General features: G+C 43.5%; 1 protein-coding gene across 1 annotated transcript in view; it reads left to right on the forward strand.

Annotated features, from left to right (window-relative positions):
- The window catches only part of EEA1 (early endosome antigen 1), a 1,728,461-nt gene that overhangs the window by 1,068,507 nt on the left and 632,795 nt on the right, over nt 1-27,159 (forward strand). The window contains exon 16 of the mRNA XM_044087190.1: nt 628-828. Within this exon, the coding sequence (XP_043943125.1) occupies nt 628-828 (201 nt within the window). The remainder of the gene's footprint in view (nt 1-627; nt 829-27,159) is intronic.

Here is a 27,159-nt window from a genome sequence, read left to right on the forward strand (position 1 = left end):
TGGGAGGAGATAGACCAGGAGATATAACTGTAATCGTTAACCATTATCAAGTATATAGTTGCCTTTATGTTCTTTGATGGGGTCATGTAACCTTTGCCAGAATGGTGGTAGTCTTTCGAAGATCTTCTGTCATGGGCAAGTGAATTTCATTTAGTTGAAGCAATCTTAGAAACTTTTTTTTTTCATCAAGGGCTTTACTAAAGTTGAAGTGTGGCAAGCTGCGAAGAAAGCATTTTGAAGTGTAACCAATATTAGAAGCAATTAGCTGACAGCAGCTTAACAGGCTGACCTATACTTCTACATGGTCCTTTACCTTTTCCTGGTGCCTATACCTGTGTTTATTTTAGCCATCAACAGTTGTCATGATCAGGAATCACTCACCCTTTTCATGAAGATGATGAGCAATCTGTTGCTTATTAGTGTGTTTCTTCTCCCACCCCTAAACTGGCATTCTTGCACCTGGGCTGCTGTTTGAATTTGTGTCACCGGTAGCATGGACAAATGCATTGCTCCTATGCAGTTGAACTACTTGAAACAGCAGGGAAAATGCACTGCTCCTTCACCAATGAACCAAGTTCCTTTTATTGATGTTTTCTTAGGATATTGACTTGTGTGTGTTTTTTCTAGGTCATAGAGTTAACAGAGAAGATGAAAAACCAGTCAGAAAGCAATAAACAGGCTCAGGAACATTTACATGAACAGATGCAGGAACAGAAGTTGCAAATGAGAGCTGCACAGGACCGTGCTCTGTCTTTGGAAACCTCCGTTAATGAACTTAACAGCCAACTAAGTGAAAGCAAGAAGAAAATAGCACAGCTGGATGTCGAGGTAAACTTAATTTGTGTTAAAAACATTTACAAAAGGTTCTTCCATGTAAATTTCAGAAACATTTAGCAACCCAGGGCAAAGCAGCAAACTTTGCATCTAACGGCATTGTAGATGGGATATTGGTGGTATTTTAAAGGTTTACACTGTAAACTTAGAGTTTGAGGAGTTGTATATTACTATGGCGACTTAAAACTGAAACTCACCTTGGTATGTAAATGGCTGCTTATGTATTTTGTTTAGGCATGTTACTGGTTATCTAAGCATACAACACAATTCATTGCTGCTCCCAACACATTTCATTTTGTGTTGTTTCTTTCAGACATTCCTTGTTTCTGAATTCTGCTGTTACTACTGCTGTGATTATTTCACTGAGTAACAAAGTTTTGCAGGGATGTCTACATGAGGCTGGATATTACCAAAGAACTTTTAGAACTGAAAAACATTACTAGCTTTTGTGTAGCAGTTTCCCTTCCACTTCCTCCTCCTGACAACCAGTCCAGACCTTTAAGATGTTCCATTTGCATAGACAGAGACATCCTGTCAACTGAGGGTAGTATTAGCATCTGCCAGGCTTACTTATAAAGGTCAACCGAGAGGCTGACTGGCCCATATTGCCTGCAGCAATCCTGACTCATGGTCAGATCTATCCAGATTAGGGTGGTACTGCACTTTTTACCCTACATGAAGAACCGTCTCCAAGGACAGATGAGTGCTGGATTTTATCAAAGAAGGCATGATCTTAGATTTTAGGTTCTTCCCTGAAAAGTCCTTTGGAAGACCTGGCTTCCTCAGAGTAGCTGCCTGCATAATCTCAATACCTTATTTTGAAAGAGACTGTAGAGCTGGTACCCACTTAGAAGCAAGAAAACAGATTTTATGCCTGGCCCTTGTCCCAGAGAAATAAGTGTATGTGTATCTCTCTGTGTGTAGGTTGAGGGTGGGATTCTCAGCCTGTTGTAGACTACAGCTGTTTCTACCACCATATTTTTCCTCCAGTACCCCATTTGATCATCACATCTTTCCTATGGATGCTCAGCTGTCCAAATTGCTCCTCCAAAGGGTGAGTCATATGTTTTATTCACCTCCTTTGTGTTGAGAACCTAACACTGAAAGTGATGCCGATCATTCATGTAGATTTTTTTGTTGGCCCTGATTTTCTGCCTGTATATGCCCAAGGGAGTTCATGCAGTGGATCTTAGCAAGCAGATGCAGCTCGAGAGTTCATTCATCTGCAAGTAGGGTAACCCTGTTTGCCTCACCTTCCAACACCAAATGCAGCAATTTCTTTTCCCTAATCCCTCTACAGGGTCAGGCTCTAAGACTCTAGTCCATCCCTGACCCCATTGTTCTCTTCTGTGCCTCCACCTCCCTCCCACATTTTCCTTCATGATGAAATTCATCTAGAAGGTTAGAATGGGCAAAGCCAAAGTTATTCTCATTGCCCTGTTCTGGTGGTCCTGACAGGTGTGGTTTCCACTGCTGTGGCCTCATCTTATGAAGATCCTGCTCTTTCCAGAGCAGTACCCATGACTGCTATCTCAGTCATCCACCAAGCCTCACCTTGGCATCCAGTCCATCAAGTTTAACTGTATGGTTTCTCCTCTTCCATTGAAGCTTAGAGATCTAACTTTCCCTCCTAGGTTGGTCAAATGATTAACTACATCCCAGAAACCTTGTATTAGACTGACAAGAGTAAGTCATAAGTTTGCCTTACATGCCCGGCAACAATGACTAGAACCATGCTCAGCATCAGTTCCCACAGTCCTATTCTTATCTGAAAATTTTGACAAAAGTTCCATTTTTTCTCCAGCAGTTGTTCTATTTTCTATTTCAGCTTGTCATCAAGGTATCAACTGTTCATCACGCCCTTCCCATTATGTAAAGCATTCGTAAAGGGGGTTTCCTTTCAAGACCTCTATACAAAACTTCAACCCCATCTTGAGATGTGAACTTCACACTGGAAAAATTGACCTCATCTCCCTTTGAATTGGCAGCAAAGGTGGACCTTAGGTTTCTTTCTTAAAAAGTCCTGGTTTTATTAACTAGTTCTTCTGCCATCTAGAAAGGACTATAAACTCCATGCACTTTTTTCCCATCCCCCTTCTACTAGTTTCCATAAAGACAGAGTGGTACTTGGGATTAACCCAGCTCTTATTCTTAAGATGACATCAGAATTAATATTAAACCAGTCATTCAGTCTTCTAGTTTTTCTGTTCACTTCTCAAGCAGCAGCATTTTTTAAGCGGAAGCAATTTTTATTTCAAATATTGAGCAAAACAGTGAACCCCATTTGCTAAACAAAACAAAGTTTTTACTGAAAAACAGACTCAACATGAGCAACTATAAACTGCTACTCCTGTGAAACTCATGATTTATTTCAAGTCCCCTGAAAAAAACATGCATTAAATTAAAACAAATTAAATGAGACCTGGTTATATTTCCATATGATTTCTTGCCTGTCTGTATAGTGAAAATTGTGATAATGTTGCTACCTTATGCAATTACTTATTTTGAATCAGTAGGAAAGTTACCCAGAGTATTTGTTGTTGAACTGCTGACTTTTAATTTTGAAAAAATTACACTAGGAAGTCTGAGAAATTAATAGAGAAGTCATGTCCCTCCAAACTGATGTCCTGCAATGCATATCTGGTGGTTTGTTTACCAAAACACAAAAGGGATAAAAACTGTAATATGTTTATCAAAACACAAAAGGGGCAAAAAACTGTTAGTGTATATTTTTAATAGCTCATACCTCCCACCTATGAGACCATGTAATCCTCTCCAGGTATTGTGTATCAGAACCATTCCAAAGAAGGATCAGAAACTGAATGCATGAACAAATACTCACAAAAAATATACATTTTTGCAAGACCTTGAATATCTGTGAAACTAAAAGGTAAAAGTATATCAACAATGTTGAGCATACATACACTGGCCACTGCATATACAGAGATTCTGAAGGCTTCTCCCACAAAAACCTCACTTGTTTCTAAATAAGCTATAAACTCAATAAAGCCCATACCTCTTCTCACACATGTAGCTTATTGCACAGACCACCCACTGACCACAGTAAAGGAAACATCGATAGTTATCTTAACTCAGTTGTGGGGAGATGGTATAGGAAGAAAATATCTGGAGTTAACACTGATCCAAGTCATACTAAAAAAATCCATAGGGTAGATAATGTGACTTCGCCACCCAAAAAATATCTTTGCAGTCAGTGACTCCACTGTAAATAAAATTAGACACATGACTCAGTAAAACTTGTAAGTAGTTTGTAACATTGTCCTGCCTGCCTATCTGTTCCATTTGTCAGTTGTTTGTTCCCAAAACTCTTAGGTTGACACTTTACTCTCTTAGCACTTTTTTGGAAACTCAGCATCTTAAATGCCTGCCCCACTCCTAGATGGTGGAATCCGCATCCCCAGAGAAAGGTTAAGAGGCCTAGAACAGATGCGCAGTCTAATGATTTGGATTTGGATGTACCCACTGAGGTCACAGAACTAATGGTATGTCAGGTTGCTTTTCAGTTGCCCGCTGCCAAGACCTTGTCGGAGACTGGTATGGCTACTGGGGCCTTGCAGACTGTGGATGCTTCTGATGAACTGCAGCTCATCATTCTTGAAGGATCCTCATGGCATCCCTCAAATATTAGTTAGGGAGGAGGTCCCGATTACTTTAATAGAGGTACAGCAGGGTTCTGAATCTCCATGTCTCATCCAGGTGGACATCACACCAAAAAAGAAAAATCAAAAGACTAGGCATGTAGCTTCCCCCTAAACAGTCAGGGAAAAAGGAGTGGAATGATTTCGCCCAGGTCTTGTGTAAAGCTATCATGGCTCTAAAACCTCCTTCCTTTGGGTCTCCACAGGCTAAACATAAAAAAACCTAGTGTTGCATCATCATCATCTGAGGAAGAACAGGATTATGATTTAGACCTCTCCTTAGACTTACTCCTCTCAGTTACACTCACCTGGACAATCTCTTTGGATGAAGATAATTCCCTTTTCCAGATTCCCCTATTGAGGAAGTTTCCTTTGGAGAAACTATCCAAAATATAATGAAACATTTTTGAATTGCAGTCTACACAATTTTCTGACTTATAGAACAGGTATTACAGCTTCTTGGAAATGTGCCCACTTGCCCCATCTCCAGTCCCTGAGTCTTTCTGGGATGCCTTCCAGTCTACCTCTTTAGCACTGGACTCTCAAACACCAGCTCCAAAAACACCAGACAGGTTTTATAAAGTGCCTTATGACCTGAAATGCTTGTACAAGAATCATGTGACTGACCAATCTGCATTATCTTTTTCTTCAGACAAACCCTGTAAGCTCCTGTCTAGTACTAATGCTCTATGTACAGACATGTATAGTAGGGCTGTGGATAAATGGGGAAAGAATGTACATAACTGTACCTAGCTTTTAGAATGATTAACTATCAGATTTAAATGACTAAAAACTTGATTTCTGTACTTCATTCCTTGAACAAGGTTATGGTGGACCCTCAAACTGCAGAATCCAAGCATGAAATGCAGAATTTACTTTCTGAGGTCACTCATATAACCAGACACAGCGTAAAGTGCAGTTATGATGCCATGAATGCCTCTTCTAGGGCAGCATCTACTGGGTCTGCTATTTACAGATGTGCATGGCTACATAGCCAGTCTATTCCTGAGGACTTCAAGTCAAAACTATTAGATTTCCCTTTGGACAAAGATCTTTTTTTGGTCCTCATACTTCCAGTCTGTTCAAAACTTTCCCAAGATGAAGGTAAGACTATGAAAAACTGCAGGCAGATTCTACTATCCTCAATTCCTAGGTACTGTAAGAACTACCCATCTAAACCTACAGACTTCCACAGAAGGGACCCTAGAGCAACTCCAAAACCCAGAAATATTCGTAGGAAAAGGGAATCTGGCAAACCTGATAGGGGACCTCCATCAGGGAGGCCTCCCTTTAAAAATAAAAACTAGCTCTCTTTCCCATTATTCAAGACCTTCTGAATTGGGGCACCATTGAACAATTCCCAAAAGACTTCACGGGGAAGGGCTTCTAGCCTAATGTCTTTCTGGTGCCAAGAAAAGGAGGACAATTGAGTCCCAAAGACCGCTCTCTTATGAACAGATTCTTTAAAGTGATAACTTTCAAATTGCTCTCTCTCTTCTTCACTCGCTTGCCTTTCATTCTCCCTTGGCTTTTCTAGTGTCCTTAGACCTGAAGAAATGCGTATGTGCACATATCTATTTGTTCTTCTTGCAGGCAATCACTCTGGGTTTTCTGTGGCTCAATTGCACTTTCATTTTACTGCTTTGACTTTTAGTCTTTCCACAACACCAAGGGTATTTACAAAGTGGTGGCATGTTGCCACATCCAGAGAATTCAAATCTTTCCTTACCAAGATAACCAATTGCTTCAACCTTCTTTCCCCAGGCATCTTTCTCCAACATCTACACTTCACTCTCTAACTCTTCACAAACTACAAAAATTCCATGTAGCTCCTACACAGGACCTGGATTTCTTAGGTTGCAAGCTAGAAACAAAGAAAATGCATGCCTTCCTTCCTCAGGAAAAAGTACAGTTTGTCCAAATTATTCCTCGATCTCTTTTCTGTAACACATTGCACAGCAACATAGATCTTAAGAACCTTCGGTTTTATGGTAGCCACAATGCTCCCTCTAGCCAGACTTCACATGAGAAAAATCCAATAGTATCTGAAGTCTGTGCGGTCCCAACACTCCCACTCCTTAGACATCCTGATCCCTGTCCTCTCCTGCCTCAAGAAGCGCTAATTTGGTGGAAGGAACAAGTCAAACTCAACCCAGGACTTTCCTTCACACCCTGTCCTCTTCTTCAAGAAATTTTCACAGAAGCCTCAGATGAGGCATGGAGGCATGGACCGGATCACACCAGGTATGGGGGTTATATGGTGTCCACCATTCCTGAAGGAAATGAGAGCTCTTCTTCAAGCACTACAGACCTTCTCTCACCTATGGAAATCTGGACCATGTGTAGTGTACATGGACATCACCGCAGTCATATGGTACATAAACAGGAAGGCACCAGGTCTTGCCAGTTGTGGAAGTTAGAACAAGAGGCATGGAATTTAGCCACCCAGATGGACATCGTCCTCACTGCCATGTACATTCCTCCACAGGAGAGTGTGCTGGCAGACTCTCTAAGCCACTCCTTGGAGGATCCCCAGAAATGGACCCTGAACATACAGGTCTTCCAATCACTCATCAGTAGGGCACACCATAGATAGACCTCTTTGCATCACCAACGAACCAACCATCACCTCTCCACCAATTCTGCACCAGAAAACCTTGTTCCTCAGCTGGAAAGACAGATGACTTCACCCTCCAGTGAACAGGAAAGTTCTTCTATGCCTTCCCTCCACTACCTTTAGTTCCAAAACTACTTATAAAGGTAAAAAATGGAAGCACCAAAGCTCCTTCTACTGGCCACTTTCTGGACAAGACAACATTATTTTCTTCTGCTGATGTTCTTCATTCCACATTGCTGCAGTCCTAACTATTGGGTAGTCCGCTGTCCCAGTCGGCCCGAATACCAAAGTATATGGCTGACGCCGGTCAAGGCGCATTAGACTGACGTCAGTACGTCAGGGTACTAATGCGCATGACCGACGTCATATCCTCAGTCTTTTTTGCCGCATGGTCCGATGCAGAAGCAGTTTTGCGAGTGCAGGTTGGCGTTCTGAAAGTTTCTGAAGTCAGAGTTTCAGACCGAATCAAAGTTGGCTAAGTACCCGTTAGAATATTTTGGTTTTTCTTGCCTCAGTGTTTAACCGGATGTCAGAAAAAGTGAATAACTGTATTTCTTGTGGGAAACAGATACCTCATAGGGATTACCATACTTTGTGTATACCTTGTTTAGGGCCTGAGCACGACATTGTTGGATGCCGCTCTTGTGCTAGATTTAACAAACGCACTATTAAGAGAAGGTTAGACTGTGCCAGGTTAGTTTTTGGGAAGCGTTGTAATTATAAAATGCCGTCGGATGCTCCGACGCCCGCTTCGGCCAAAAAGCGCAAGGATAAAGCAGCAAAGCCTAGAGTGGAAGAACCGACAGTCCCGGACGTCGGTTCTTTAGAAGGCTCAGTGGAGCCGGAGGTTCTGCCAGGAGTTTCTTTGGAGTCTCAGGGAGAGACTTTACTGTTACAGGATGTGTCCTCTCAGGAAGTAGGCCAGGCTGAAGGGGCTTCTCAGGTGGCTGTTCTTCCCTCTCTTCCTAAGGTGGTTAGAGCCTCCCCTTCTGTTTCCAAGGCTTCTTTGAGAGGCAGGCCAAGTTTAACTTCAGTGGGGGTTTCTCCTAGTGCTTCAGGGTCTTTGCCTAAGAAACATATGCTTAAAATGGCAGAGGATTTGATTACTATGATTAGAGGATGTTAAGTTGTCAATCTCGCCTTCATTCTTGCTTGATGGGTTCGGAGCCGATCCCTCGGCTCCCTTTAGCTCGAGAACTCCTTTTACGAGCACGAGGCAGCCCCATATCTCATGATGCAAGGCAGGAAGTACGCAGATCTAGCCGCTTCAGTTTGGGAGGTCTTCTCTTTACCAGCTCCTGGTAAGTAATTCACTTTGTGACTTTTAAGCCTTTTTACTTAAAACTTTATATTTGATAGTTTAACTTTAACTTAATTTTTCTGACAGAAATCCCTGTCTCTTTTAAATTTTTTAGTCAGTTAATTTCTTCCCATCCCCTGTTAGGGTGTGTGTTGGTTTAATTTACTATATCCCTTTGGGATTAATTTAATTTAATTGGACTGGTGTGTGTGTTTTTTGGGCACCATGTCTAAGAGAGGTTTCAGGTTTTAAGAAGTGTGACTCGTGCTGTCAGAAGATGTCTCTGACAGACGGTCACACTTCTTGCCTGTACTGTTTAGGCCCTCTTCACCTGCAGGACTCCTGTGCTATTTGTCACTCCTTCAGCCAGAGAGTCCTGCAGGAGAGAATAAGTTGATTCTGAGGGGTCTTCTTAAGCGGAGGCTCTCCGGCCACAAAATCAACAAAATCTGCCAAGACCCAGGCTTCTGGTTCTAAGCCTGTGGCCTCGGCTCCGACTCTGTCGTGTCGAGATCATGCTCTCGGCTGGAGATTCTCTGAATCTACTAAACCTTAGCCGATGGCTATCGGTGCGAATCTGCTGACCACTGTGGGGTCGGTTCCCGACTCCGACACGCGTGGCGCGGGCATCGGTGTCGGCTCGATCGGCTCCGACACCCATGGCACAGGCATCGGTGTCGGCTCCGATCGGCTCCCCTCATTCCATTTCCAGCTATGCGGGGCCCAGCTGAGCCGATACATCGGCGTTCTGTCGGCTCCGGTCGGTGCCGACAGGATCACAATATCGGCTCCGATGACCCATTCCAGGAAGAGGTCGAGGTCTCCTTCCTTGGAGCCGATACGGCCTCCCTCTTCTATCGGGCGGAGCCATCGGAGCCGATCTTCAAGGTCGTCCAGGTTGTCAGACCATGACCTAGAGAGAGTGGTCAGTAGATTGCTCAAGTCACAGGTACTGGCCCAAATGCTACACAGTCCGTCTCCAGCAGGCGACTGTTGGTCCACACCCGTTACAGTTCCTCCTTCAACTCTACCCCAGAGTTTGGAGTTGGAGTCTTCGGGCAGGGTTACTGCTACGGCTGGAGGACGGATACCCCTTCTGTTCCTTCAGCCCCTACTCTTATCTCCTCTTCTTTAGAGGGATTCGGTCGGGCTTCCATGGTCTCCTCCGAGGGTGAGTGGCATCGGACCCTTGTCCGAACCCGCTCTTCCCCTTGGAGCCTCGGCCTTGGTGAGCTCGGCTCCGACATCTGCCTCGGAGACTTCCTCGTGGCCCCTGGGTTCCTAGCTCTTGGGCGGGGTCTCTCGGACCTGCCTGGGAGGGAGCATTCGAGGTGATGAAGAGTGTACTGGCCACTGGTATCAGTCAGCAGTCTCTTCCCGTAGCTCCTCCCTCTATTGTACCTGTTGACATCTCTGCCACTTCTCTTGCTACAGGACCCAGAGATCCTCCGCCTCAGGTTTCCCCATTGGGAATTTCCCCCTCTTCCGAGGATTCTCCTGATGTTTGGAGATCCTCCTAGGAAGAGGACTTGTAAGAGGAAGCATGTAGACTCCCTGAGTCTGTCACTGGATACTGACTTTGATGAGTCAGAGGGATCCCCTAGATCCCCTCTGAGGATGTCTCCTTCTCAGACATCCTAGAACTTCTGAAACAGAGGGAAACTGGCCTCCAACAATCCCTCTGAGGATGAGTCAGTATACCTAGAGGCGTTTGGATCTCGGCCCTCCACCTCCTGGGTGTCTCCGCCTTCGACCCCTTATGCAGGTTATAAAAGGCGTGGACAGCTCCTGACTCTGTAGAGCCAGTCCCTAGGAGGCCTTCTAAATTTATAACTGCCCTAGTGACAAACAATTCCTTACAAAGGGTGTCCCCGCTGATGCCATGGTGGTGGCTGCGGCCACCAAAAAGAACTTGCAGATCCTTCCGTGCCCATCCTCCTAATAAGGACTCTAGGACCATGGATAGGTGGCAAGCGGATGTTTTCCTCAGCGACCTTTGCTATGCGTTCGCTGAATTATCTTTGTCACTTCACCAGACTCCAGAGATATCCTGAAGGAGCTGGGAGAAGTAGTTCAGGATCCTACAGCTGCAGGGGCCCAAGAAAGATTGCTTCGCAGCTAGGAACCCTCAATTCCATTGCTAACTCCTCCATGCGGCTAATATCTTATGCTGCTGATGGAGTAGAGCATGAGCACAGGTGTGGCTCTTAGGCGCCAAGCCTGGATGCGGCTATGTGATTTTGGATCCCTTTAAGGCGTCCTTCACAAATTCTCCCTTTGATGGGTCAGCTTTGTTTGGCCCTCAGGTGAAGGAAACCTTGACCAGGTGTGAGCAGGACGGCAAGACTCTTTCTGCTGTTGGAGTCCGTTTTCCACCCTTCTAGGCCTTATCCCAAAGGACAGAAGGGTGGGAAGATTTCGTGGTCGTAAATCCCAAGGAGTCACGCCGGATTCACGTGGTCAGTTTACCTAGAGGCAGAAGGGGTAACAACAACAGGGCAGAGGGGTCGAAGAACCAGGGCAACAGGGAGTCTCTTCCTGAAAAGCCTTTTCAGCATCCCTGAGGTGTTGCCCGGCTGTCCCTCCTTGGAGGCAGTCGGGAAGATTATCACTGTACCCAGAAGCCTGGCATTCCCTCACTCAACACAGATGGGTACAGTCGATCATATCCAAGGGTTACATAATTCCGTTCGAGGAAAGTCCCTCCCCCTCAAGTCCCCTTCCAGATGTACCACCGGTCTAAGGAACAATGCAGAGTTAGAGATCATAAAACTACTGCAAAAAGAGCCATTCAGCCAGTCACAATAGACCATTCAGAGCCGGAATCTACTCAAGGTTCTTTTGGTCCCCAAAAGACTGGAGACCAATATTGGATCTCAGCAGACTCAACAAGTCTGTCAGGAAGACAAGATTCAATGGTCACTCTTCAGTCAATTCTGCCCTTCTTACAGAAGGACAACTGGATGTGCTCAATAGATCTTCAGGATGTACTATCACATCAAAATTCACAGCTCACGCCCAGGAGATTTCTCCGCCGGCTGGGGTCAGTCATTTCCAGTTCAGAGCCCTGCCCTTTGGTCTCACTACAGCCCCAGAGTGTTCACCAAATGCATGGCAGTGGTCACGGCTCACCTGAGACGTCAAGGATTCCAGGTGTTTCCGTATCTCGACGACTGGCTCCTGTCAGCCACCACCAGGCATCAGCTTATACAAGCCAGGGATTACACAATAGACCTTTGTTCTCATTTGGGCATCTCAGTCAACTACGAAAAGTCATCCTTATCGCCTGCCAGTCTATTACCTTCATAGGCAAACTTAAACACTGTTCGGATGTCAGCTACCCTTACAGAACAAAGAGTTTCAGACATTCAGACTCATGTCAGGATCATTCTGGCCAGCAAAGGTACAGGCCAGAATGGTTCTAAAGGTATTAGGTCTTATGGCTGCGGCCATCACTCTTCTTCCCTGGCTCGATTCTACATGCGCCTCCTTCAGTGGATGCTGTTCACACAGTGGTCATACCAGCAACTCCCAATGCGTCACCAGATTCTGGTGACACAAACATGCAAAGAACATCTTGCTTGGTGGATCACATCGTCTCAGGTTCACCAAGGCAGGTGCTTTGTACCTCCGTCCCGATAGCCACTGTCACCACGGATGCCTCCTGATCGGGTGGGGGTCATTATCAGGGCAGGATGGTTCATGGGGTACCATCTGGACATAAATGTCCTGGAGATGAGAGCAGTGCTTTTAACGTTGCAAGCCCTCAACGACTTTCTGCGCGTAGGGACAATTGCAGTCCACACAGACAACATGTCTGTAGTTTGGTATATCAACAAACAGGGCGGAACCAAGTCCTACCCTTGTGTCGAGAAGCTCAGACTATGGCAATGGGCGATCTCCTCTCATCGGTTTCTGGTAGCAACGCATATCCTGGGAAAACCAACATTATAGCGGACAGATTGAGCAGAGCTATTCTCATGCCTCACGAGTGGTCTCTCAAGCAATCCATAGCGGAAGAGATTTTTCTGGAATGGGTCCATGTTGCGATCTTTTCGCTACTCCCCAAAACAGCAAATGTCCAGACTTCTTCAGCCTCTTCCCTCTATCAGGCCATCCCCCCAGAGGCGCTCTGACCCAGGATTGGCCCCAGGGACTTCTTTATGCCTTCCTCCATTTCCTCTGATCCCTCAGGTGATCCAGAAAGCTACCGTTTTGAGAGCCAAATTGATTCTCATTGCCCCTTACTGGCCTCGACAAGTTTGGTTCCCGTTCCTCCATCGTCACCTTTTGGTGCAGCCGTGGCATCTGGACCCAGTGCCAGATCTACTGATTCACCAATCCGGTCAGCTGCACCGGTCAATACCTTCTCTCAACCTCACAGCATGGTTGCTCCACTTCCTTCCTTAGCCAGGCTTCCTTTGATCTCTAACCCAGTTAGAGATATTATAGTAGCTTCACTAAAATCCTCTACCAGGAGGATTTACACAAGCAAATGGAACGTTTCTCTTATTGGGCTAAGGCCCAAAATATTGATCCTTTTACTGCCCCTGTTCAGGCAGTTCTGGACTTCTTAGCAGAGATTTTCCATGCAGGCTCCTCTTCTTCCACAGTCAGAGTTCAGTTGGCTGCTATTTCTAATTTTCATGTCGGGATAGCAGATCATAATATTATGTCCCATAGACTCTGCAGGGCCTTTTGAAAGGGATTTTCCTACTAAAGCCTCCAATCAGGAATCCTCCTCCTCAGTGGGATTTAAATTTAGTGCTGACATCCTTGATTCTTCCCCTTTGAGCCAGCTGTTTCTTGTTCCTGAAATATCTTTCTTGGAAAACTTTATTCCTAGTGGCTATTACATCTGCCAGGAGGGTGTCTGAACTTCATGCTCTTTCTGTTCGACCCCCCTATTTGACTTTTCACAAAGACAGAGTATCTTTGAGAACTAATCCATCATTTTTACCTAAGGTCGCTTCAAAAACAATCTGAATCAATCCATTGATCTCCTGTATTTTTCCTGACTATTCAGATAGAGCTGAACAAAAGCTACATTATCTTGATGTCCACCGTCAGCTTAGATATTATTTGGACAGAACAAAAAAATTTAGGAAATCTGATCAACTTTTGTTTCCTATGCAGATAATAAAAAGGCCTTCCTGTTTCTAAAGTGACTTTGTCCAGATGGCTTTCTTCGGTCATCACTGAAATTTATCGATCAGGGGAAAACAGCTGTGCTCAAAACCTAAAGCACATTCAACTAGGAGTTTAGCTACTTCTACAGCCTTTCAAGCTAGACTACCTTTAGACACTATTTGTGCAGCGCCACTTGGGCCACTCCTCACACTTTGTTTCCCATTACAAATTGGACTTGGCCTCCAGGGACAGAGCCAGTTTTGGCTCTACAGTCCTCAAGAGTTTGTTCAATTGAGCCACCCAGGATAGAGGTGCTAGGGACGCGGTCCCATCAAGCAAGAATGAAGGCGAGATTGACAACTTAACATTAAGAAGTTATGTACCTACCATAACGTTCCATGTTAGTTGTCTTCTCGCCTTCTTTCTTGCGACCCTCCCTCCTTCCCCCTGGCCTGGACAGACCTTGTATAAGAAACTATAATGCTAAAGACCATTAGACCTGGTCCTTTTTTCCATCTGTAAGTTTCTTCTTCCTTTGGGAAGTATTGTTTATGCTTGGTGTTATTGCCCTTTTGTCAACAAACGAGATCTGGGTACTTCCTGCCTTGCATCATGGGATATGGGGCTGCCTCGAGCTGGTAAAAGGAGTTCTCGAGCTAAAGCAAGTGCCGAGTCGGAGCCGAGGGATCGGCTCCGAACCCATCAAGCAAGAAAGAAGGCGAGAGAAGACAACTAACATGGAACGTTATGGTAGGTACATAACTTCTTATTCTATGCCCCCTCCTGATAAGAGGCCTAGGGTGGAACCTGAGTTTGAGAGTTTTGAGCAGTGTTCGGAGGCTTCTGAGTCTTCGGCTGACGACTTGCAGGAGTATCCTCCTTATTCTGATTCTGATGTGGATGATTCTACTCCTTCAGCTTCTCCTCCTGAGGATTTTTCATTTTCAGAGACTCTGCATTCCATGAGGGAGCATTTTAAATGGGAAGGTCAAGATTTCTCTGATTCCAGGAAGAGGCTTAGGGAATTCTTGTTTTTACCCCAGCATAGGCCTTTAGCTATACCTCCTGTTCTGAATGTGGTGGAAGATGTCTTTGCAGAGGCTTGCCTGAATGCTGATTCTTTGCCTCCAGCCCGAGTTAAAACGGATAGGTAGGAAAGGGAGGCTGAAGCTCATAAGAATCTTAGTAAGAGTCCTAGGGCAGACCCGAAACTGTCTCTCAGGGGCCTAAAGGTGTGAAGGCTTCTGTTGTTAAAAATCCTGTTCCTCCTGATAAAGAGGCAAGGGCTTTGGATAGATGGGGAAAGAAAGTGTATACTTCTTCCACTTTAGCCATGAGGGCGTTGAATTGTCAGTTTCACATGTTAAAATATCAGAATTATCTCCTTTCACATTTGAAGTCTAAGGTGGATGCTCTGGCAGAAGGTATTGAGTGTAAAGAGTTGCAGGATTTAGTTCATGTGTCTGAACAGGTGGGTAAGCATTCCTTGCAGTGTGGTTTTGATGCTGTGCAGGCCTCCTCCAGGGTGGCTGCCACTGGTTCTGTTCTTCGTAGGCACGCCTGGTTGAGGGATCAGAATTTAGCTGAGCATGTTAAGACAAGGATTTTGGATGCTCCTTTACAGTCTGATTTGTTGTTTGGTTCGCCTGTGGAAGCAGTTTTAAAGAAAATGGAGGACAAGGCTAAGTCTATGCAAACTGTTAAGGATTTTTTGCAGGTGCAGCCTCCGAAGTTTAGTAGAAATTGGCCTTCTAAGGGATGGACATATCCTGCTTATGATTCCCAGTCTAGAGGTAGGTCTAGACGTGGTAGGGGCAGAGCTCAAGGTTCTTTTAGGCCTAGAACAGGGAGTTCACCTGCTCAGACTTCTGGTGAGGGCAGGGGTGAGTCCTTTCGTAAACAGACCCAATGACCTACCTTTTCAGCTGCCAGTACATTCTCGCCTGGCAGCACCTTTGGGAGGAAGGCTGGCTCTTTTCAAAGAAAATTGGGATTTAATTACCCAAGACAGATGGGTTTTGGATATCATTCACCACGGTTACAGGTTTTATTTCCATACCTTGCCTCCTTTCAAAGGCATGCCAGACATTCCTCCTCTACAAAGAAAAGAGGCTCACAAGCAAATTTCTCTGTTGCTCCAAATAGGGGCCATTCAGCCAGTTCCTGTGCCAGAAAGGGGCCTAGGATTTTACTCTCGCCTGTTCCTAGTACCGAAGAAGGGGAACACGTGGAGACCAATTTTGGATTTATCTATCCTCAACACTTATCTGGACATTCCCAAGTTCAAAATGTTGACGTTACAACAGCTTTTACCTCTGCTGGGCAAAGATCACTGGATGGTAACTTTAGATCTCAAGGAAGCTTACCTTCATGTGCCTATCAGACTAAGTTGCAGGAAGTATCTGCGTTTCGAGCTGGAGATTCTCATTATCAGTTCTCTGCATTGCCCTTTGGCTTATCCACTGCGCCCAGAGTATTCACAAAGGTTCTGGCTCCAGTGATAGTTTACTTCAGGCTAAAAGGAATACAAATCTATCCTTACTTGGACGACTGCCTGATTCTGGCTCAAGAAAAGGAAGACCTTTTACAGCATTTGGAATATGTGATAGCAGTGCTAAGATGCCTAGGGTATTCTGTGAACGAAATAAAGTCCAGTCTAGTACCCTCTCAAGACATGTGCTTTCTGGGTGTGAGACTGAATACAGCAGCCCAGATGGCCTTTTTAACCCCGGACAAACAAAAGAATCTTTCCAGTTACTTCCATCAACTATCTCTTCAGTCCGGGCTGACTGCAAGGACAGTCCTTCAAGCCTTAGGGTTCATGGCATCTTGTATTCTGGTGCTTCCCAATGCCAAACTGCATATGAGGAAGCTGCAATGGTATCTCAAAATGTATGGACACAGCACTGCCAGGATTTGGACACTGTCATTCAAATAATACCTTGCATTCAAAAGGAATTTTTGTGGTGGGCTCAGGAATGTCACCTAAACAAGGGACTCTCTGTGACCCGGCCAGAGGCGAGTCAGATTCTAACGACAGATGCCTCAGACATTGCTTGGGAGCTCATCTAAATGGAAAGTGGATACAAGACAAGTGGCCTGCCAGACTACAGCATCTACATATCAACATGAAAGAGATGTTAGCAGTCCAGTTTGCATTAATGGCTTTCAAGGAGTTACTTCTTCCAGGGCAGGTGTTGATTCTAACAGACAACACAACTGTCATGTGGTACATCAACAAACAAGGGGAACACATTCTTACCCGTTGTGCAGGCAAGCAATGATTTTATGGGAGACTGCGCTCAGCTTGCAACTAACTCTTCAGGCAAGGTTTCTGCCGGAGCACAGAACTCCTTAGCAGATGTGTTAAGCAGACAAATCATGGATCCCCACGAGTGGAAACTGGATCTTCATGTATTTCGAAAATTGACAGTGTCATGGGGAACTCCAGACATAGATCTGTTCGCTTCTCCACTAAACCACCAGCTGCCAAAGTTTTGCACAAAGAGGTTTCATCACACAGCTTGGAAAGTGGATGCTCTTTCTTTCAGTTGGAAAAATCTTCATGTGTATGCCTTTCCACCTCTGCCTCTTCTCCCAAAGGTGCTCCTAAAGGTCAGGCAAGACAAGCCAAGGATGATTTTAATAGCTCCAGATTGGCCTCGGCAACACTGGTACCCATTACTAAGGAATCTGGTAAGGAAGCCTCCATGGCCTTTACCTTTGATTCCACACCTGTTGTCTCAGAGGGACGGTCACCTGCTCAATGTCAAGCTTCACTCTCTTCATCTAACAGCCTGGCATATTCTGTTTTGAAACACAGCAGGTCTCAACTTCCTCAACAAGTTTTAAATGTGATTTTGGAAGCCAGAAGACCTAGTACAAGGAAAGTGTACGCAGAAAAATGGAAGAGATTTTTATTTTGGAGTGCAGCAAACAATTTGGAGATTTCTGAGCCTAATTTGAGTGTGGCTCTTCAATATCTTACTGAGTTATTGGACAAAGGTTTGTCTTTCTCTTCCATTAAGATTCATGCTGCAGCAATTTCAGCTCACTATGATTGTGACCCACCATTGTTTTCGCATTCTTTGTTCAAGCAATTTCTTAGAGGGCAAAGAATATAAGACCCCACGTAGAGCTCCTACTCCTGCTTGGGATCTCAATTTTGTGTTGGAGAAACTTACTCTACAACCTTTTGAGCCTGCGGCTACTGCTGAATTGAAATACTTGTCATGGAAGACTGCTTTTTGTTGGCCATTACTTCTGCAAGAAGGGTTTCTGAATTGCAGGCCCTTATGGCGGTAGAGCCTTTTTGATTTTTCATAAGGATAGGGTATCATTACGCACTAATCCTTCCTTTATGCCTAAGGTGGTTTCTAGTGTGGCTTTAAACCAAACTATTCATTTGCCTACTTTTTATGCAAATCCCCAAAATAAAGGGAAAAGATTTTGCGCACTTTAGATGTACACAGGCAATTGCGTTATTATTTAAGCAGGACTAAGGATTTTAGGCAGTCTCAGCAGTTGTTTGTTTCTTTTGCTTTGAGTTCTCAGGGCAAGCCTGTGTCAAAACAAACTATTTCTAAGTGGATTGGGTTTTGCATTGCATTTTGTTATTCCCATCATGGCAAGGAGATTCCAGCTGGGATTAGGCCTCATTCCACTAGGGCTACTGCCACTTCAACTGCATTTCTAAGGGGTGGCAACTAAGGATATTTTGGAGGCAGCTACTTGGAGTTCAGTGCATACTTTCTCTAAGCATTATCACCTTCCTCTCTACTCTAAATCTAGGGCTGGTTTTGCCACAGCTATTTTGCAAGGCATGTTGTCAGCTCCTGCTTCCTTATGATTTGCCAGCCTCCCTTACCTCTGCTTTGGGATTCTACCCAATAGTTAGGACTGCAGCAATGTGGAATGAAGAACATAGTACAGTTTTGTACCTACCATAAATGTAGATGTTCGAGGATCCACATTGCTGCAGTCCAATTTACCCTCCCTCCTTCCCCTCTGTGTTTAGGGGTGGTTGTGTAGGTGAGGTTATACTCTGGTAATTTTGTATATATTGTACATATTTTTGGTGCAGGAATGTTTGGAGTTTTTGGTTTTGGCCTTGTCTTTTTAGGGTCTTCTGACATCTGGGGCAAGAAAAGACTGAGGATATGACGTCGGTCATGCGCATTAGTACCCTGACGTACTGACGTCAGTCTAATGCGCCTTGACCGACGTCAGCCATATACTTTGGTATTCGGGCCGACTGGGACAGCGGACTACCCAATAGTTAGGACTGCAGCAATGTGGATCCTCGAACATCTGCATTTATGGTAGGTACAAAACTGTACTTTTCACCTGAAAAAGGTAAACTACAGGAAATACCTCTACAGCAAGAATTATCATGACTCAGCAAAAAGGATTGCTTCAGCACTTAAATCTTCCCTCTTTCAGCCTGACTGTGAATGATAGGATTCTAATTCCTTAAAGGCACATATTATTTGAGGTGTTTGTTAAAGTGCTACAGGAAGCCAGGAGACCCACTACAAGAAAATTCTACATAGCTAAATGGAAAAGATGTTCTTACTGATGCCACAAAACTCAGTCAGGACCCACTCTTACTACAGGTCCCTGCTATCCTACAATATATTTGCAAACTTCTTCATTCAGGTTTGGCTTACTCTTCTATTAAAGTTCACCTGTCAGCCATCAATGCATGCTTGCCTCTCAACCCCCCCCCCAACTTATGGCTAGAACGGAGGTCAAGCTTTTCCAAAGGGAGTCCTGCATCTTAACCCACCAAGGAAGTCCATCTCTCCTCCTTGAGGTCTCAGTTTTGTGCTGGAAAAGTTTATATTATCTCCCTTTAAACCACCTTAAAATTCTGCACCTTGAAAACTATTCTGCTCTTGGCTGTCACCTCTGTTCAGAAAGTTTCCATGTTGCAAGCAGTAATAGCCATTCTACCTTTTCTTTTTTTCCACAAGGACAGGGTGACTCTTGGGCCTAATCCATCCTTCATGTCTCAAGGTAGTGTAGGTAAGGTCCCTTAATCAGACTCTTCAGATACCCCATATCTTTCCTAACCCACAAAATAGGGGTAAATAATCCTACATTCTCTAGACAGTCACAGATAACTGAAATTTTATCTGGACAAAACTAAAGCCTTCAGAAAGACAGATCAACTGCTTGCATCCTTTTTGAGACCTAAGCTGGGCCCGCTGGTCTCCAAACAAACTATTGCAACTTTATCTCAGGCCAACTCCTTCTGTTAGTCACACTATGGTAAGTCCTTGCCTTCCTGCCCAAAAGCTCATTCCACTTTGGTAGTGGCTTCCTCAGGGGCCTTCCACAAAGGAGTGGTTGCCAGGTCTATATTGGAAGCTGCTACTTGGTCCTCTGTGCACATCTTCATCAAACAGTAAAAAAATTGATGCTTTTTTCCTGGTACAGAGCTGATTTTGTAAGGTCTGTCCTGTCTAGACAGCTCATCTACTTTTTATCCAACCATCATTTTCTCTACCTCCTTCAGCTCTGGGAATCACCCATATGTCGAAGAATACTGCAACAGCGATTTCAGTTAGGACATGATACAGCTGGGTAAGAACTTAACAGTAGATGTCCTACTGATCACTGTTGTAGTATTCCTTCCCACCCTCCTCTTTCTTCACTTCCTTCCTCTCCTCCTCTTCTTTAAGCTCTACTGTGCTAAATGGAAACAGGGAAGCTTGCCTACCTATTAAAGCTATGCCCCTCCTAGTTGACCATTCTCCCTCTCTCAGTAGTCTTCAGGCTGCTGTTCTGAAGATAGTCTGAGACACATACTTGTACATCAGTCTAAACATACCTTCCCTTATGAGCTGAGATCATGCACTGGACATGTGACCTAGGGAAGGTAAAGCTTTGGTACCCCAGACAGATGCCAGTGGTGCCAACCCATATGTCAGGAATACTGCAGCAGTGATCTGTATGGCATCTAATGTTGTGGTAATGTTTTACACAACTGTACTTTACATTAGCATCCTGTACCAACCCAATTAACAGCTGACATCATTCACGTAGTTTTATAGGCAAGTAGTGAACAGGAGGAGATTGTCAGACCTTTCATTTATATCACACATGCATATGTACAGACAGTTTAGAGGAGTCAGCCCTCATACTGCATGTCTTTGAGAGAAAACTGTAGTACTCCGAGAAAGCCTACATGATCCCAGAAAGGGCATACAGTCTCTTACATAAAAGGTACCCCCAGCGAAGAACCAAACCAGACAACCTCTTACTGTGAGGTAACAATGCTACTTAACTGTGTCAGTCTGCTGCCCAATATGCTTTCTTGTGTATATAGAAATTGCTTTCAAGCCATCACATTTTGTTAAGCTTATGTTCACATTTGCAAATTTTGTGCACATCTGTAACTTGCAAATTGCAGGCAGATTCATGTGCTTTAACTGCTCTGCAGTGGCTGTGATTAATAGAAAAACAAAAGGTCAAGATGGCTGAGTTTTCTACCAAAAGAGTATCTAACATTACTTTCATTATAACTGGTCATCAGCTAGGAAACTAGTAGCTTGCCTGCATACTGCATTAAGACAAAACAGCCCTTGAGAGAAACATTATGTTTCACATATATTGCTATATATATATATATATATATATATATATATATATATATGTGTGTGTGTGTGTGTGTATGTGTGTGTGTGTGTGTGTGTGTGTGTGTATATATATATATATATATATATATATATATATATGTATATATATATGTGTGTGTATATATATATATATATATATATATATATATGTGTGTGTGTGTGTGTGTGTGTGTGTGTGTGTGTATATATATATATATATATATATATCATATAACCTAAACAATATTACTTAAATTATTTAATTTCTGTCTTTTTTAAACAAGAAGCATATTTATTAAACCATCACTTACTGTATAGGAACCCAGCCAGTGGGGATGCACAAGACAGTACATTTCTTTGTGCCGGTCCCAAGCCCAGATAAATGGGGAGGGTTGCGTCAGGAAGGGCGGCGTAAAAATTCTGCCATCGAGGCCCGGGTTAACAACGACCGCCACCAATACTATTAGCCAACAGGGTGCTGGCGGAAATTGGGCTACTGTTGGCCGAAGGAGAAGTGGAGAGCGAAGGCATGCCCGAAGGCAGGAAGAGAAGAGGAAGGTTAGGAGTGTAGCAGTGAGGGTAGGAACTTTGAATGTTGGCAGTATGACTGGTATAGGAAGAGAGCTAGCTGATATGATGGAGAGAAGGAAGGTTGATATATTGTCCATGCAAGAGACCAGATGGAAGGGAAGTAAGGCCAGGTGTTTAGGAAATGGGTGCAAATTGTTCTCTCATGGTGTGGATGGCAGGAGAAATGGGGTAGGGGTTATACTAAAGAAACAGTATGCCAAGAGTGTTTTAGACATGAAGAGAGTGTCTGACAGAGTGATGTTAATGAAGCTTGAAATTGATGGTGTAATGATGAATGTTGTGAGTGCATATGCTCCACAAGTTGGGTGTGCGATGGATGAGAAAGAGAAATTTTCGAGTGAGTTGGATGAAGTTGTGGTGAGTGTACCCAAGGATGAGAGACTAGTGATTGGAGCGGAATTTAATGGGCATGTTGGTGAAGTGAACAGAGGGGATGAGGAAGTGATGGGTAGGTATGGTGTTAAAGAGAGGAATGCAGAAGGTCAGATGATTGTGGGTTTTGCGAAAAGGATGGACATGGCTGTGGTGAATACGTATTTTAAGAAGAGGGAGGAGCATAGGGTGACGTACAAGAGTGGAGGAAGATGCACACAGGTGGATTATATCCTATGTAGGAGGGCCAGTCTGAAGGAGATTGGAGACTGTAAATTGGTGGCAGGGCAAAGTAAGCAGCATAGAATGGTGGTCTGTAGGATGACGGTGATCAAGAAGAGGAGGAGGAGTGTGAAAGCAGTGCCAAGGATTAAATGGTGGAAGTTAAAAAAGGGTGATTGTGAAGTGGAGTTTAGGGAAGAGTTAAGACAGGCACTGGGAGGCAGTGGAGAGTTACTGAATTGCTGGGTAACTACAGCAGAACTAGTAAGGGAGACTGCTAGAAAGGTGCTTGGTGTGACATCTGGACAGAGGAAGGAGGACAAGGAGACCTGGTGGTGGAATGAGGAAGTACAGGAGAGTATACAGAGGAAGAGGCTGGCGAAGAAGTGGGATTGTCAAAGAGATGAAGAAAGTAGACATGAGTATAAGGAGATGCGCATGGCAAAGAGAGAGGTGGCGAAAGCTAAGGATAAGGCGTATAGAGAGTTGTATGAGAGACTGGACACTAAAGAGGGAGAAAAGGACCTGTACCAATTGGCTAGACAGAGGGACAGAGCTGGGAAAGATGTGCAGCAAGTAAGGGTGATAAAGGATAGTGAGGGAAAGGTACTCACAAGAGAGGGGTGTATTGAGTAGATGGAAAGAGTATTTTGAGATGCTGATGAATGAAGAGCATGAGAGAGAGAAGGTTGGATGATGTGGGTTTAGTGAATCAGGAAGTGAAACAGATTAGCAAGGAGGAAGTAAGGACAACTATGAAGAGGATGAAGAATGGAAAGGCTGTTGGCCCAGATGACATACCAATGGAAGCATGGAGGTGCTTAGGAGAAATGGCAGTGGAATTTTTAACTAGATTGTTTAATGAAATTTTGGAAAGTCAGAGGATGCCTGAGGAGTGGAGAAAGTGTTTTGGTACCTATCTTTAAGAATAAGGGTGATGTGCAGAGCTGCAGTAACTACAGAAGGATAAAATTGATCAGTCACAGCTTGAAGTTATGGGAAAGAGTAGTAGAAGCTAGGTTAAGAAGGGAGGTGATGATTAGTGATCAGCAGTATGGTTTCATGCCAGGAAAGAGCACTACAGATGCAATGTTTGCTCTGAGAGTGTTATTGGAGAAATACAGAGAAGGTCAGAAGGAGTTTGCATTGTGTCTTTGTAGGCTTGGAGAAAGCATATGACAGGGTGCCTAGAGAAGAGTTGTGATATTGTATGAGGAAGTCGTGAGTGGCAGAGAAGTATGTAAGAGTGGTACAGGATATGTACGAGGGTAGTGTGACAGTGGTGAGGACTGCAGTGGGAGTGACAGATCCGTTTAAAGTAGAGGTGGGATTACATCAAGGATCAACTCTGAGTCCTTTCTTATTTGCAGTGGTGAAGGACAGGTTGACAGATGAGATCAGACAGGAGGCCCTGTGGACTATGATGTTTGCAGATGACATTGTGATCTGTAATGAGAGTAGGAATCAGGTTGAGGAGACTCTGGAGAGGTGGAGATATGCTCTAGAGAGCAGAGGAATGAAGGTCAGCAGGGCTAAGACAGAATATATGTGTGTAAATGAGAGGGAGGGTAGAGGAATGGTGAGGATGCAGGGAGTAGAGTTGGTGAAGGTGGATGAGTTTAAGTACTTGGGATCAACAGTTCAGAGTAATGGTGAGTGTGGAAGAGAGGTGAAGAAGAGTACAGGCAGGGTGGAATGGGTGGAGAAGAGTGTCAGGAGTGATTTGTGACAGACTGGTACCAGTAAGAGTGAAAGGGAAGGTCTACAAGAGGGTAGTGAGACCAGCTATGTTATATGGGTTGACGACAGTGGCATTGACAAAAAGGCAGGAGTCAGAGCTGGATGTGGCAGAGTTGCATAGGATAGGAAGAAATGGAAAGAGATGATCCGCTGTGGCGACCCCTAATGGGAAAAGCCCGAAAGATGATGATGATGATCACTTACTACATAAGCAATCATACATTTATGTAAATGAAAATAAACCACACCAACACAATCCTAGTTGCAAGCATTTTACATCACAAACCATACTGACACACTCCCAGTTGCAAACATTATATATCACTTATAAATCTACCCAATCTTTCTCATTCAAACATTACATAACTCATTTAAATCCTGCCACCTTTTAGACCTCAGTCCTCCCTTGTATGTATTCTTTTCGCAATTCCCATTTTTTCTTATGTAGTTTGCTCCCTACCCGTTTCTAAAGATCTCAATTACAGCTGTTGTATCCTTTTTACTATATTCACTACTTCCAATATAGTTGGTTTACATTTTTATTTCCATTTTCTAGTAATTGCTTATTGGCAGCCACCATTATTACACAGTAAGGCCTTAGCATGTCTAGGCAATTCTGATTCTGTATCATAGCTCAGAAAAATCATCATCTCCCTCTTCAGACCAATCTGCCCACCCAGCATCCTGATAGTGCATCCTGCAGGGAATCCTTAAAGTCCACCAACTCACCCCACTCCCAGAAAATATATTTCCAGTTGACGCTTTCTTCCCATTCACACCTCCAACATTTACTGTCTGCCTGAAGAAAAATTCTTTGGAGTCTCCTTTGGGTATAAAATATCTATGTAAACATTTCCAGGCAAAAATCCTAAATCTTCTAGATTCTGTTGCATATTTAGGAGACAGACATATATCCTCCCATTGTTTCTTTGTGAATTGCTTATCCAATCTCTCTTCCCAATCTTATATAATCTCCTCTAATTGGTTCTTATAGTTATGCAATATTTTATATGCTCTACTAATTATTCCTTTTTTAATGGCAACTTCTGTTATAGATTCTATTAAAAACTCTACCAGTGCTGGTCTTTCATTTAGGACCCCAGCCTATGAGAGTCTTAAGATGTAAATTAAGACAGATGTAGCCACTGGCTTCTAACTTTGACCCATCAGAATGATGCATCATCTGTCAAAGGCAAAATAATGCATTTTGAAATATCAACAGTCTATATTTCAGCCAAAATGTTGAAAAGCTGATGACCATGTCGAAAATATAAGATTTAACTTTATATTAACATAACCTTTCAGAGAGACCAGATAAACTGCTAATATACTATTATTTGTCAATGTATTTAGAGTCCTTGCCAACCAGCGGTGGTGGTGCTGCGCTAGCGTTTTCGCCTCACAGTAAGACACTGTCCGGTTCGATTCTCAGCTAGAGCGTCCTCTGCGTGGAGACATGCGTGAATGGGCGTACCTTCGTTGAAGGTTGTGCATCAGGGCTGGTAACTCGGCGCGTAAAAATCCACTACCAATCATTAGCAGACCGGAGTTCCGCTGTGGCGACCCCTTACTGGGAAAAGCCGAAAGACACAAACAAATTTAGAGTCCTTGCCAAAATTTATGACATGAACCATAGCCTAGCCCTCATTTTCTTTAAAAGCAAATCAGTTTATTTGTTGACTTTGATACATTATATATTTTGCCTTTAATGCCTTATTTTAGATAAACAAAGGTGCATTGCACATAACCATGAAATATGTTTTAACACTGCCCATCTCAGGAAACATTTTAGAATTTGTTATTTAAACTGACGTCTGTAATTACACATTTTGCCTCAGTGCTATACATCTTGATATTTAACCCATCCAGACAATGACTTTTTGGGAAACCACATGTTATCTCCAACAGTGGTCCAAGGAACTCTGTTTAACCATTGGATAATCAAATTAGTCAGCTAGCATCAAATAATACATTACTGGTGCTTCAAAATTTGTTTACTTTTCATAGCGTTGTAACAATAATAACGTAGTTAAACATTTGGCTACACACTCAGCACATCACTACTGGCTGATTTAATGTTTAATTATTTATACACCAGAATATAAAAATTGTAAGATGACTTAGTTTTTAGAATACTTAATTCTACTTTATGAATATAATGTTCTGTGGGGCCATTGTTACTCTTCTTAAGGATCTGCTTCCAAAATCCCAGCTTTCTGCTTTTACTATGTATAGGAGCCTTAACTGTGTAACTCTGAAATACCCCTTCAAGTCAAGTAATCCCAAACCACCTTCTTCTATTGGGAAGGATCACCTTCTCACACTTGACTCTTGCCCCTCTTTCCTCCCAGATAAAATCCATCAACAGTTTATTAATTGCTATCCACAGATTCTCCTCTGGTTGATAAAAATATGCATGACCTGTGTATAAAACTAAAGGGTCTAAAACATTTTCACTGCTTGTATCTTGCTATCCATATCCATAAAACGGGTCTATATTAAATCATTGAACGCTTAAAAAAGCAAACTGTGATTAATCGACCCTATGTAAGCGAAAGCTTGCAATGTCGAAGTGTCAGAACAGCGATTTTTTTTCCAAGGGAAAAAAAATCACTGTTCCAACAAAAAAAATAAAAATCAATTTCAAACATTACATTAAGTGGGGGGCTTCCCCCACACACCCCCTACTTAAATATGCCAACTCCTGGACCACACTACAGTGCCAAAAATGGCAAAGTACCGAAGCAGTCAAGTGAATTCTTTCCCAGGGAAAGAATTTGCTTAACAGCTGCTTCAATATTTTGCATTTTCAGCCTTTTAAGTATGACCAAAACACATTCAAAAGAATGTGTCTTCGGTCTTGTAATATAGACCCCATAAACAGAGCTTCCAGTTTCTCAGTTTTTGTATTCTCTTTTGTTTAGTCTTTTCCTATATATCCTTAGCTGCCATAACAGAATTCTTTTAAACCGTACTCCATACTTCATTTTATCATGTCCCCATAAATATGGGTGTTGCTGAAACAATTTGTGTGGGTACATAGGTTTACAGCTATTACCTTTGTTCTGTCTT

The sequence above is a fragment of the Protopterus annectens genome, chromosome 11.part0 (genome assembly GCF_019279795.1).
Source record: "Protopterus annectens isolate FY-2018-M chromosome 11.part0, PAN1.0, whole genome shotgun sequence".
Classification (NCBI taxonomy): Eukaryota; Metazoa; Chordata; order Ceratodontiformes; family Protopteridae; genus Protopterus; species Protopterus annectens.